Source organism: Danio rerio, chromosome 1, assembly GCF_052040795.2.
Source record: "Danio rerio strain M-AB ecotype USA chromosome 1, GRCz13ab, whole genome shotgun sequence".
Lineage (NCBI taxonomy): Eukaryota > Metazoa > Chordata > Actinopteri > Cypriniformes > Danionidae > Danio > Danio rerio.
In genome coordinates this window covers 43,764,619-43,776,667 of record NC_141021.1, presented here as the reverse complement: position 1 = coordinate 43,776,667, position 12,049 = coordinate 43,764,619, and the positions used below count along the sequence as shown (strand labels likewise).

The 12,049-nt window shown below is 34.4% G+C and overlaps 4 protein-coding genes across 4 annotated transcripts in view; 3 read left to right on the top strand and 1 right to left on the bottom strand.

The window, feature by feature from the left end:
- The window catches only part of LOC147837451 (uncharacterized), a 79,997-nt gene that overhangs the window by 11,566 nt on the left and 56,382 nt on the right, over positions 1-12,049 (top strand). The gene's annotated exons all lie outside the window — the stretch shown is intronic.
- The window catches only part of LOC147837457 (uncharacterized), a 40,226-nt gene that overhangs the window by 11,219 nt on the left and 16,958 nt on the right, over positions 1-12,049 (top strand).
- LOC147846959 (uncharacterized) lies at positions 4,405-6,815 on the top strand. The gene has a single exon (XM_087237464.1). It carries the CDS (start codon positions 5,344-5,346, stop codon positions 6,256-6,258), a length of 915 nt encoding a protein of 304 aa, XP_087093590.1. The 5' UTR covers positions 4,405-5,343; the 3' UTR covers positions 6,259-6,815.
- Positions 9,377-10,549, bottom strand: LOC147837461 (uncharacterized). Its single transcript, XM_087238390.1, has one exon. It carries the CDS (start codon positions 10,547-10,549, stop codon positions 9,641-9,643), a length of 909 nt encoding a protein of 302 aa, XP_087094516.1. The 3' UTR covers positions 9,377-9,640.

Genomic DNA, 12,049 nt, shown 5'->3' with positions numbered 1-12,049 from the left:
AGCCATTCATTTAATTTTCATATAACTATTTAAGAAAACATATTATAGCATTATGAAGATTTTTGTCCTTTTTGTGGACACTTTGATTTGTCATTGATGTTGACACTCTCTTGACTTAATGAACTGCTCATTATTCAAGCAACAAAAGAGAAAGTATTTGTTGATAAGCTTTTCCTTTCACTCAGTCCATCAATCTTGACCGAGACTCAACATTTAGCTCCCGATCAAGCTTAAAATATGAACCGTGAAATAGTTCTCTGGTGTTAAATATATGAATAATCATATCCTTTAAAGTCTAATGAGTGGGCGACTGTAGACAGCATGAGAGACGTGTGCTCAGATGTGTGCTCTCTTCATTACATATATAACTAATAGCAGGCCAGCAGGGTGTTTTTCAAACATTGTGACAGCATGTCCTCGTAACATGAGGAAGAGGTGAGAGACATTTGTCTAGTGTAAAGTGGCACACAGCTGCAGTGTGTCCACAGTTACAACCACAGCATGCGTGCCTTCTCACGAATGAGTAATATTTTTCAAATAACATTTGTCAAAACCAAGATGTCACATTATTCAAAAACCTTTCCAGGAGACAGCATGCGTGTTATAAATGTTCACAGTAAAAAAAAAAATAAATAAAAAAAAAAAAGAAATTACATTGAGGAAACTCAGAAATGTTTGTTTTTTGATCGTGAAAAAGAAGTGTGATTAAGGAGTGCCACTTGTTTACTTAAGTCTTAAAAGTAAACCTTAAAGTACATTTGTTAAAAGCATACTTGGATCAAATATTATAAAAGGAAAGCGCTTAACTTGAAAGAGTGTTTTTCATAAACATAACACAAGTACACTTTAGAGATGCATAATGTTGTTTTATTTTTAAACACAAATGACCATTTTCTAAAAAAATATTTTGACATGCTTCCATGAAATATATAGTATAATTATTTTAATTTGTAGACCAACTCGGTAAGCACATGTAAAAGTACTGGTTTTACTCTGATTTAAATTTTATACTTAGGTTTAATATCTTAAATGCACTAAAATGAACTCAATGAAATTAAATAACCGATAATGTCATTATTTTTTTATATATATTCTTAAAAGCAACAGGCAAGTAAATTGTTCTCAGCTTGATCATGCCAAAGCAAAATTTGCCTGCTTGTCATGGTGATGAACGTCCTGATGAAACACTGTCTACTTGAGACGATCTGTTTGTCCTTGGTCCAGTTGTTGATATAATAATCTGTCTGAGGACAGCTAACACATTAGCATGGAGAAATGAATGCTTTCTAATGACATTGGAGATGTGCTTTAACAGGCCACACTGACTGGTTCTTCAGTGTTTTGGCTTTCAGAAGTGACATTTGCATTTCACTGAACTGAACTTCATCTGTGACAACTGAACAGGAGCATTTTGAAGCAGTTCTTTGCTAGAACTTCCTCTACAACCCCAAATCAGAAAAGGTTGGGATAGTATGGAAAATGCAAACTAAAAAAGAAAGTAGTGATATCTAAATGTACTTTTGACATGTATTTTAATGCAGACAGTATAACAAACATTATTTAATGTGTTCCTTATTATTTATTTATTTATTTATTTCAAAATAAACACAAATTGCAATTTTTGTTCTCGCAACATTTCAAAAAAAGTTGGAACAGGAGCAATTTGGGTCTTGTATTCGGGTAATTGGTTAAATAATGATGTGATTTGAAGCAGGTGATGTCAACAGGGGATTGTGGTTATGATTTGGTATAAAAACAGCATCCAAGAAAGGTTTAGTCCTTTAGGAGCAAAGATGGGCCAAGGATTGCCAGTTTCCCAACAAATACTTGAGGGAAAGATTAAAATGTTTAAAAACAATGTTCCTCAAAGAAATATAGGAAGACATTTGGATATTTCACCTTCAACAGTGCATAACATAATTTTAAACATTAGGAATCTGGAGGAATTTCAGTGCGTAAAGGAAAATAGTACAAGCCTAAGCTGAACAACTGATCTCTGATCCCTCAGACAAGAATCGTTATTCATCTATAAGCGATATCACCACATAGGCTCAGGACTACTTTGGCAAACCTTTGCCAAGTACCAAAATATGTAGTTACGTCCACAAATGGCAGTTATAACTGTACTGTGCCAAAAGGAAGCCCTTTGTTAACGTCCAGAAGTGCCGTCAACTTCTCCAGGCTCGGAGGCATCTGGCATATGACATCGAAGACCCTGTACTGTTGCCCACCTTAAGACTTATTTGCAGGATTCAATATGACTCAGCAACCACGAGTCCTCTCAGGGAGTGACTCTTGTTCATGCGTGCGTGCGCACATTTGTGCAGGTGGTATCTTTTGAGTCGTTCACCGCGGAAAGGCAGAAGCCAATCATATGTGTTCTCTCGAGTCCTCTATCGGGTTTGAGTCATAAGTTCCTTATGAGCCAATCATATGCGTTTAGAGCCAGAAAAAAATTTAATCGTTTATCTCTTGAGTCCTTTATCGGGTTTAAGTGATTCGTTCATCACGGGCCAATCATATGCGTTTAGAGCCGGAAAAAGAATTGATCGTTCACCTCTCGAGTCCTCGGGTTTGAGTCATTCTGTCACGTGATGAACGAACACCTCAAGAACCAGAAGACTCGAAAGGTGAACTAATTATCATGGCTCCTATCGGCTCAGACTGCACTTTGGTTAAGATTATGACTGTCAGTGTAACGTGCACGAACCACTGACATTTGAAGGCATGAAGAGTTGAGCTGAGCAAAGAGACAATACCTTCATAGACAAAAGAGCAGGTAAACATTAAATTATTATTTTCTCCTTCTTATGGTAATCTATTTATGACTTATTTGTAGTGTAATCAACCTTTTGGGCTCGTTGTAGATGTGTTTGGAAGCAATTTGTGATATTTAAATAATATTTTAGCAAATTGAACCAAATGAATGAAATGACTCGATAAAAGTTTTGTTCATCTCGAACGAATTGTGTTGAAAAAAAAAAAACAATAAAGAAAATAAGGAACAAATTTAATAATGTTTGTTGCATTTTCTGCAATGAAATACAAGTAAAAGTAAATTTAGAAATCACATTTTTCTTTTGTTGTTTGTGTTTTTATACTGTCCCAATCTTTTCTGATTTGGGGTTGTATGTTAAGCTACTTTGACAGAATCTACATTGTAAAAAGCGCCATCTTTATAGAAGTTATGATGACTTGATTTGAATTGAAGACAAATGCAATTTAATTCGAAAGACACATAAAAATCAAACAGATAGCTCTGATGGATTTCTGCTCTACATATTAGAGAGAAAATCACAGTATCTTTTCATTTAATCGCTCCTTGACCCCAGCAGGCTTAAAACTCAAATACCAAGAGTGGCGAGCATCCATCCATCCCTCCCTCCCACACATTGCTCACAAATCTATTTAGGTAAATCCTATTTTTGGATGATCATCTGATGCAGGATGACTCCAGGATATTTTCAAATTTACACATTCAGCCGATTGAATCATTCAACATTTCTCACTGGGGGCTAACAGCACGAGATGTAACTTTTATGATCATAATTTTTTATAGGAGTGGAATGATGACCTGAAGTCACTCTGCAATATGTCGCTCAGCGAATAGTGTGAAGTTAATAGGATAATCTGATTTACAACTCCTGGACAGATATTCATCACGCTGTCTACATTCCTGGAAGGTGGGAACATGAGAACTTCCATGTTGCTCAGTCAAGGGCAAGTGTTATATAAAACTAAACATAAAACTTGTAATAGCACAAGTTAACACAACATTTTTGCTGTATATACATACCACCAGAAGTGTCTATCCTGTTAACTTATAGATATGTTAACCCAGCACCTCTAAAAGGCCAAACATACTGAATTACACGAGCCTCGTCTGAAAAATTTAGCTCTCTGTTACAGCTAAATATGTCAGTGGGGGGAATCCTGTCGATCGGGTACATGTAGTCCTACAGAGATGACCCACATCACATAACCTCTGTTGTCTTTGCTTGTATATTTGAGTCATGTAGCCCTTAAGAAACTGGTTCTTGACAAGCTGAAGAATAATATGGCTCATAGATTTCAGCACATTTGCCACTTGATAATGTGATTTAAGGTGGTAAAGTCAACAGAGCAGGACCATTACTACAAATATGAAAGAAAGGGTCAGACGTTTTACCAAATAAAAAAAAAATATATTAACATTATTATTTTTTTTAAAGAATGCAAATAAAAGAAACTTTAACCTGTTAAAAAAGCAGTTCTAATATAATGATTACTTTAAAAATATTACAACCTAACAAAACAAGACACATTAAGGCATGTTCTCATACTGTACATGAAAAAAATAAATAAAAATACAACCCGTGAGCAGTAGATATAGTTGTATTTATGACTAGGCATGGGCCGGTAAAAGATTGTGACGATTATAATAACCTTGGCTAAAAATATCGGTATCACGGTATTGTGATTACTGTAAAATATCTTTTTATTAAATGTCTGGGTAAAAAAATAACAACTTGTCCTGCATTGAACACAATATATTTTGTTTTAAGAAACATTTAAAATATGTTGTATCAATAGCTTTTGATGTGGAGGGTCCTTCTCTGCTAGATATACTGTTGCCCTAAACAACTAAATAAAATAGTTGCAAAAAAAACTACATTTACTGAATGGTGTATCAGAAAATTCTGGTGGTTTTAAAAGCTTGACTTTTTATCATCCCTTGCCTATTTATGACATGGCAGGGACATAGCATTAAACTGTTGCCTTTGGCTTACTGAAAACTGTAAGTCAGTATTTTATTTTTTAAGATGATTTGCAAGAGTAGTTTTTTTATTATTTAAACACAAAGTTTTCACCTTACCCCTCCTTTAGTACACATAAATCATGAACTGACCCTCAAAAATAATTACAATAGCATTTTTGGCAACTCTTAATGCCTACTAAAATGTCAGTGTGTAAAAACTATGTTAATTATGTGTGCATGAATTTCCATTTTAAATATTGCTCCATGATTTGTGTGCACAAATATATGATATATTTTTGAAATATGGACATTCATTCACAGACAAAAGCAACATGACCATAAAGCAAAACACAGACAATCATGTTAGCACAGGTACATCTATCGTGTCATTGGGACTAAGGAAGTTAGACTTCTTTGGTGCTGTTGGGATCATATACACATTTTATAAAGAAACTCACTTATCAATCCAGGTATGACATTTATTTTAATATAGACCTTAAAATCAGTTTTTACTATTATACAGCCTTTAATTTTGTGTATTTGAAATTAATTTTAAATCATTAAAATGACTCTGTGTTTACTATTTTTCTCAGCTTCGTACAACCATGTATAACTCATCATTTCAAGAAAGCAATTTCACATCCTTATTAGATGAGAATTTAAAATGGTACTCTGTTTGTCAGGGATACTTTGGCTCTCTAATCATTACCATCACTACAGCGCTATTTCTGGTTGTGGGAACACCGATCCATTGCTGGTCCTTCCGGGTGTTTATCCATAAGAACATCAAAGCCAGCACTGTATTTCTGTTGAATCTTACTATAGTGGAGCTGTTTTACTGCATTCATTGCCTTGTAGACTTAATTATTTCCAAGTATACCACAGTTGCAGCCTATAAGATTGGATTGTTTCTCATTGGTCTCCACTGGACCGTCAGACCTCTTCTCCAGATCTACTTGTGTCTTGAACACTATATGGCAGTGATTCATCCAGTAGCGTTCATGAGATATAACCGCATCCAGTACAGGATTGCACTGGCAGCGGCCTCCTGGCTAATCGGACTGAGCAACAGTTTTAGGCTCATTTTCATCGGAATACTCTTTTTCCCAGATGAAATATTCTTCATGTTTTTCTGCATCGCAGTGATGCTTATTTCCTATTGCTGTACATCTGTTCTTTGTGCTCTGAAGCGTCTAGGACCAGGAGATCGAAACAAAGACAGACCCAGTAAAACAGACAAAGGCAGAGCTGTTGAGAGCCAGCAGAAAAGGAAAGCCTTCAGAATCATCTCTCATATTTTAGCATCTATATTGGTTTGTTATTTACCTCTGGTAATAGCTTTTTTTATGCGTGTAGCTCAAATCGGTGAGCACCTATTTGCCTGTAGTGCTTTTCCAGTTATTCTGTCTGCCACTAGGATTACTCTTTTATTATCACCACTACTTAGGATGTATGATGAGGGCTATCTGAAGCCCATTACGTGTTTGTCAAAGCTAATCGAAAATATGAAAGGAAAATAAGACAATGGGAAAAATGTGTGTTTTCATTAAGACGTTTGCTGATCAGTCAAGTAAATATATTAAATAACGCACTTTTTTATGAATGCACATGTATGTAACATGAAGAAATCTTAATTGCCTAGGTGTCACGGTACAGGCAACATGGTTTAGTTTGTGTACTTTGCTGAAAAACAGTCTGTCCTGATGTGGCTTTGTGTCTAAATCTGTGAGATGCAAATGTTGCCATTATTTCTTCCAGAAATGATGAGATGCACTCCAACATTAGGCACATTCAAATCCAGACTTAAAACACATCTGTTTAGCTGTGCCTTTACTGAATGAGCACTGTGCTATACATCCGACAGATCGCACTATTATGTCTTTTTCTTTTTCATTCTTTTATAACCTTTTATAATGTTTTAACACATTTTCATCTGTTTTTATCTGTTTTTAATCATTTTTATTGTTTGTTTTTTTTTTAATTTTCTTATACTTGTCTTTTTTTAATTCTTGTTTATGTAAAGCACTTTGATTTGCCATTGTGTGTGAAATCTGCGATATAAATAAACTTGCCTTGCCTTACTATTTTGTCTTTTTATTATTTTTTAATTCCTTTAAAACATTTTTAACAAATTATAATTAAATTTTTTTTATTCTTTGTTGTTGTTTTTTTACCTGTATTTTATATTTCTTTTATCCTTGTTTACTTTTGAATTACCATTGTGTATGAAATGTGCTATATAAATAAACTCATCTTGCCTTCCCTTATTAATAGAAGCTCGCAATGGTTGCCCCGCCTCCGAGTTCATCTGATTGGTCCACTGCTTCAGAACAGACATTGATGAGCAGTGCTGCATGCATGTAAAAGTATAAATAGAGGTGTGGTTAAATTTCCCTGTGGTTAAAGATTCCTCTCAAAAAACAACAACAAATACACCAAGAAATAAATAAACAAAACTTTTCAAATTTCTCAAATAACTAATTAAATGAAAATAAAGGGAGGTTGGGTGGAGAATGTATGTATGTAAGTGTATGAGTGAAACTGACCCAAGAGGCTTGCAGTGGTGATGTCAGGAGGTTACACGTCAGCAGTTCACTGGCTGGCAGGTGACTTGGCAGAACGGACAGAAATGATGAACAGGCAGCCGTTTTCGGAGGTGGCCTCACACATCGCACCGGTAACTTTGCAACACGAAGGTAACGTAAGACTGGCACTCGTCAGCAATTACCAGGAAACTTGGTGTTACGGTGGCTATAAAGGACAAGTCAGTGAAAACTTGAGCATCGCCGCATCTCTTCCTCAGCTTCCTCAGACCCAGGCAGAGCCACACCCGCAACGCAACTTGGTGACGCAAACACCACTCCCACACTGGAGGTCAGAACTCTTTCTTCCAGAAGAAAAAAAAAACCCTTTTATATAATTTCCCATCATTGTAATTGGTTGTAGCATCCAATGGGGTTGAACTCATTATAAAAGGCAGTGACAAAGGAAGTAAACACAAAATAGGGGCAGTACAGAAAGTTTCTGTATTGTCACACGTTACACAGTGTCTTTAAAAAGAGGCAGTCATGTTTGAGGTGCTTCAAAAGATGCGAGTGTATATTGGTCACGGACATCCGTCAGGCAGGCTGGTATAAGATTCTGATGGTATGATAACCTTGGATAAAAATATCATGGTTTCACGGTATTGTGTTACTGCTCTAAAATATGTGCTTTTTAAATTTCTAGGTAAAAAACAAAAACTTTTTTTACTCTTTGAAGACAATATATTTATTTTTGAGAAACATTTATAATATTTTAGAGTAGTGAACATGTCAGACTAAATAATTCAAATGAATCATTGATTTCTGCTGTCTTAGTTTCAAAAACACAGATTTCTTAACAGTTTTAAATGCCATTTTTAAAGATCTTTTCTGCTGGAAATACTGTTGTCCTAAACAACGAAAAAAGAAAAAAAAAATGTTAAAAACTATGTTGTATGTATACCATAGAAACAGTACAGCAAAAAAATAAATAAAAAATTTGCTGGTTTTAATACCTTGACTTTTTTCCAACCATGGTATACTTTGAAAAAGGTTATCACCCCATGCCTAATGCTTACATTAAAAAAACAATGGAAATATAAAATACAGTCTCATCTCTTTAGTGCAGAAGCCAGTCTGGTCTCACACATAAAAGAGCAGTGACTGAACATGAGTTGTCTACTGCTGTTGCATTAAAAGCAGATTGATGGACCTAAATTCTGGCATACTAAAGGGATAGTTCACACAAAAATGTGTTCATTAGCTGACTCTAACAAATTACTTCTGCCTGTTCAAAATAAACAGAAAAGCCAAGCACTTGGGATTAATTACTAATTCCTGCTGTATCAAACTCATACCCTCAAAACCATGCAACATATGGAACTGGGCCATTTGTGTATGCAGTAAATGCATAATGAATGTTTTATAATAAAGTGTACAAATTATAGCAACTGTACAAGCTATAGCATAGTATAGCACAAAACAACTTGTTTTCTCATTTAAAATATTTACTTGAACTTTGTACTTTCTAATGACTCATTTGTTAGGGTTGATGTGAAATTGAAACTGCAGTCAAAAGTAGTCAATAAAAGGTTTTTAGTCATCTTTGTGTGAAATTTTGGGAATTTTGTTTATTAGGGGTTTTTGATTTTGTTTTGCTTAAACCTAGTAATTGAAATATAATTTATTGCTTTATTCTTATCTTCACAAATAAATGTAGTGGTATTTATGAACCTATTTACTGAATACAATTGGCTCCAAAATCACACAATCAGTCTTAAAGTATTATAAAGTATAAGTTTATCTTGATTTCCAGATAAGTAATTGTGGGATTTTCTGGAAATGTGGGTCTGTATCATTTATTTCAAACTGCTGCAGCTGATATTATTTTCTATTCCTCCTCAAACTTTTAATGAAGAGAAATAGTCATCTTGGATGGCTTGATTATCAATAAACAACAAATTTCCTTCTTTTGCATGAAATACATGTTTATTTATTTGGTGAATAGCAATGTGGTAAGCAGACAGACAAAATGTACATTATCCTTTACATTTGAAATGTGGTTGGCCAAGTTTATATTACTACCCTATACAATACAATACTAGATACCGTATACAATATGTTTTAGATATAATATATTTTTATAGTACACACAAAAAAATAAGCCTCAAATATGACTTTTAATTTCTTGTCCTAGTTATAATTAGTTAAAGTTATAGTTTATCATAGGTAAAATTATAGTTTGTACAGTTGATCGAATGACATTAGATTTAGCTCAGTCGAAATAGTTTCTAAAACGCAATTACTCTTAATGTCACATCATTTTGCTTTTTTAAGATCTAAAATATTAAATTCATTAAAGCTGCAATAAACGTTTTTCTTATTTGCCTTTCATTGTCCCACACTTTGAAAAACAGATCACTTTTTTCAAATAGCTTTTATACATATTAATTAGAGGTAAAATTACTAAAGAAATCCCGGTGATGGACAGACAAAATGGAAAAACATTACACATATAGGTCTCCTCATTAATTTTAGCTATGAGTGTAATAAAGGTTACTACTTGAGGCAAATAAGAAACCAGGATGGACATTAAAATATATGAAATTATTCTGAAGGCATTTCTTTTCTGCTGATTCCCAACAGCTCTGCCCTGTTCTGTCTTTTGAACATTGTTTCGATCCCCAGGTCCTGAACTATTTAGTGCATGAAGGACAGAAGCACAACAAAAAGAGGTGGTAATCACTGCAATCCAAAAAATCAAGAAGAATGTGTGATCTGGAAAAAAGTTTTGTTTGATGAAAATGACCCTCAAACCGTTGCCTAGTCCAATTAGCCAAACTGCTGCTGCCAGTGCAATCCTGTACTGCAGGTCCTTATATCTCAGAAACGTTACTGGATGAATCACAGCCAGATAGTGCTCAAGACAAATGCAGATCTGGAGAAGAGGTCTGACAGTCCAGCAAAGAGCAGTGAAAAACAATGACAGCTGAAAGCTTGTTACTGAAAAGTGAAGGGCAGCAACAAAGTCTATGCAGCCTAGAATGCAAAAAACTAGGTCCACTAATGTGAAATTAAGTGAAAACACCAAGTTGGGTGTGATATTCCCACGGAGGAATAACCAGAAGGTCCAACAGTGGGTTGGAGTTCCCAAAAATAAAAATAATGCTACAGCCACAAAAAGGACAAGAGTACCAAAATGTCCCTGACAAATGCAGTACAAGAACCACTTTTGAGTCTCTTCAAAACTGGTTGTTGAATTGTTGATTTGTAAGGATAAATTACACATGCTTGTAGAGAGCTGGACAAAACAGAAATCAATGAATCAGTTTCAGTTATGATGTTATGATCACAAAAGGTTTTCTAGATTTCTAGATCAAATCTTGCCATCGTGTGCCATTAACAGAATTAAAATAATTTTAAGGAAAGTCTTACCTGAAATCGAAGACCAGAATACAATGTTTGCTGCAAAATTTACCAATGTGCCCCTAACAGTGACGAGCCACCACTCGTGTCTGACTTTGTCATCTGTATGGGAATGATGACATTGTCATTAGTGTATGTTTATTAATGTTCATATTTGCAACATCGTTTAAAAAAATGATTAAGCAAATCTCGGCATAACATTGGAGGAATGTAATCATGCAAAACAACATAAGGATGATAAATGCAACAGAAAATGGTATACAATTATCATATTCATTCCAATAAAATGTAAAAGAACACATTTGTGTATGCGGTATTTCAGACATTAAAGTAATCTCATATTTATAGATGCTTATATATAATTTTTTAGGGCTTGATTTGGGTGAGAGGTCTTTTCTGGCTAAAAGTAGAACATTCTGCATTCATACCGCAAGCGTTAGTGCTTTGTTTGTCTGGATGGAGTTTTTTTGGATTGCCTATTCTGTTCTGTATCTAATAGAACAATCATCAATGACCTGAATTCTGAGTTCATTGCTTAGTCCTATATTAAATTATTCACTTCAGAAACCTCACTGGTTAATCATATCCTTAATTATCTGACAAATACCTTTTAACTAGCAGCCGGTCTTTCCATTTTTCATTGACTTTTTTTTTTTGGATCTTTAAAATGTCACTCACTCATTCAATTCTCTGAAAAAGCTGGTCATCCATTAAAGACAAATGCACAAAAGGACAGAATGATGCAAAGAATGTCCATGGACAATCGATTAAACCTGTCTGTGAAGCATTTCATGTTGACTAATCAAAACTAATCCAAAATTCACTTTAATAATAATAATAGTAATAATAACAAAAAAAATTATTTCAGGCACCTTTCAAACTACTCAATGTTATCATACATAAACAATACATAATATCCCACAAAACAATAAAATAACACAATAGTATAAAACAGTAATGTTGTAAAATAAGCTAATCTAAGTAAGTGGGTTTTCAGTTGAGCTTGAAATTGGGATAATGAATCCAATGATAACAGCATGTTTAATTTATTTGAATCTGATATAAAAACATTATGTCATAAACCTGGGGAAAGACTGAACCCAAAGTGTGTATAGCAGCCTTATCTCACAAGGAAACGTAAGTTTTAATGGCTAATTCGATTTACAAATTTGTTCAGTCATACAAAAATGTTTTTAAAAGTAGGCGCCCCACTTAACCCCACCCCTAAACCCAACTGTCATTAGTTCATAAGCGAATCATACTGAATTGTATAAATGAGATCGTACAAATTCATACGAATTAGCCACTAAATCAAAAAGTTAGGAATTGCCTTGAAATACGGTTTGTTTATAGGGAAGGAAGT

What these genes read in the sequence shown, in the direction of transcription:
- LOC147846959 (XM_087237464.1), top strand. Translation starts at nt 5,344, where the DNA reads ATGTATAACTCATCATTTCAAGAAAGCAATTTCACATCCTTATTAGAT.
- LOC147837461 (XM_087238390.1), bottom strand. Translation starts at nt 10,549, where the DNA reads ATGTGTAATTTATCCTTACAAATCAACAATTCAACAACCAGTTTTGAA.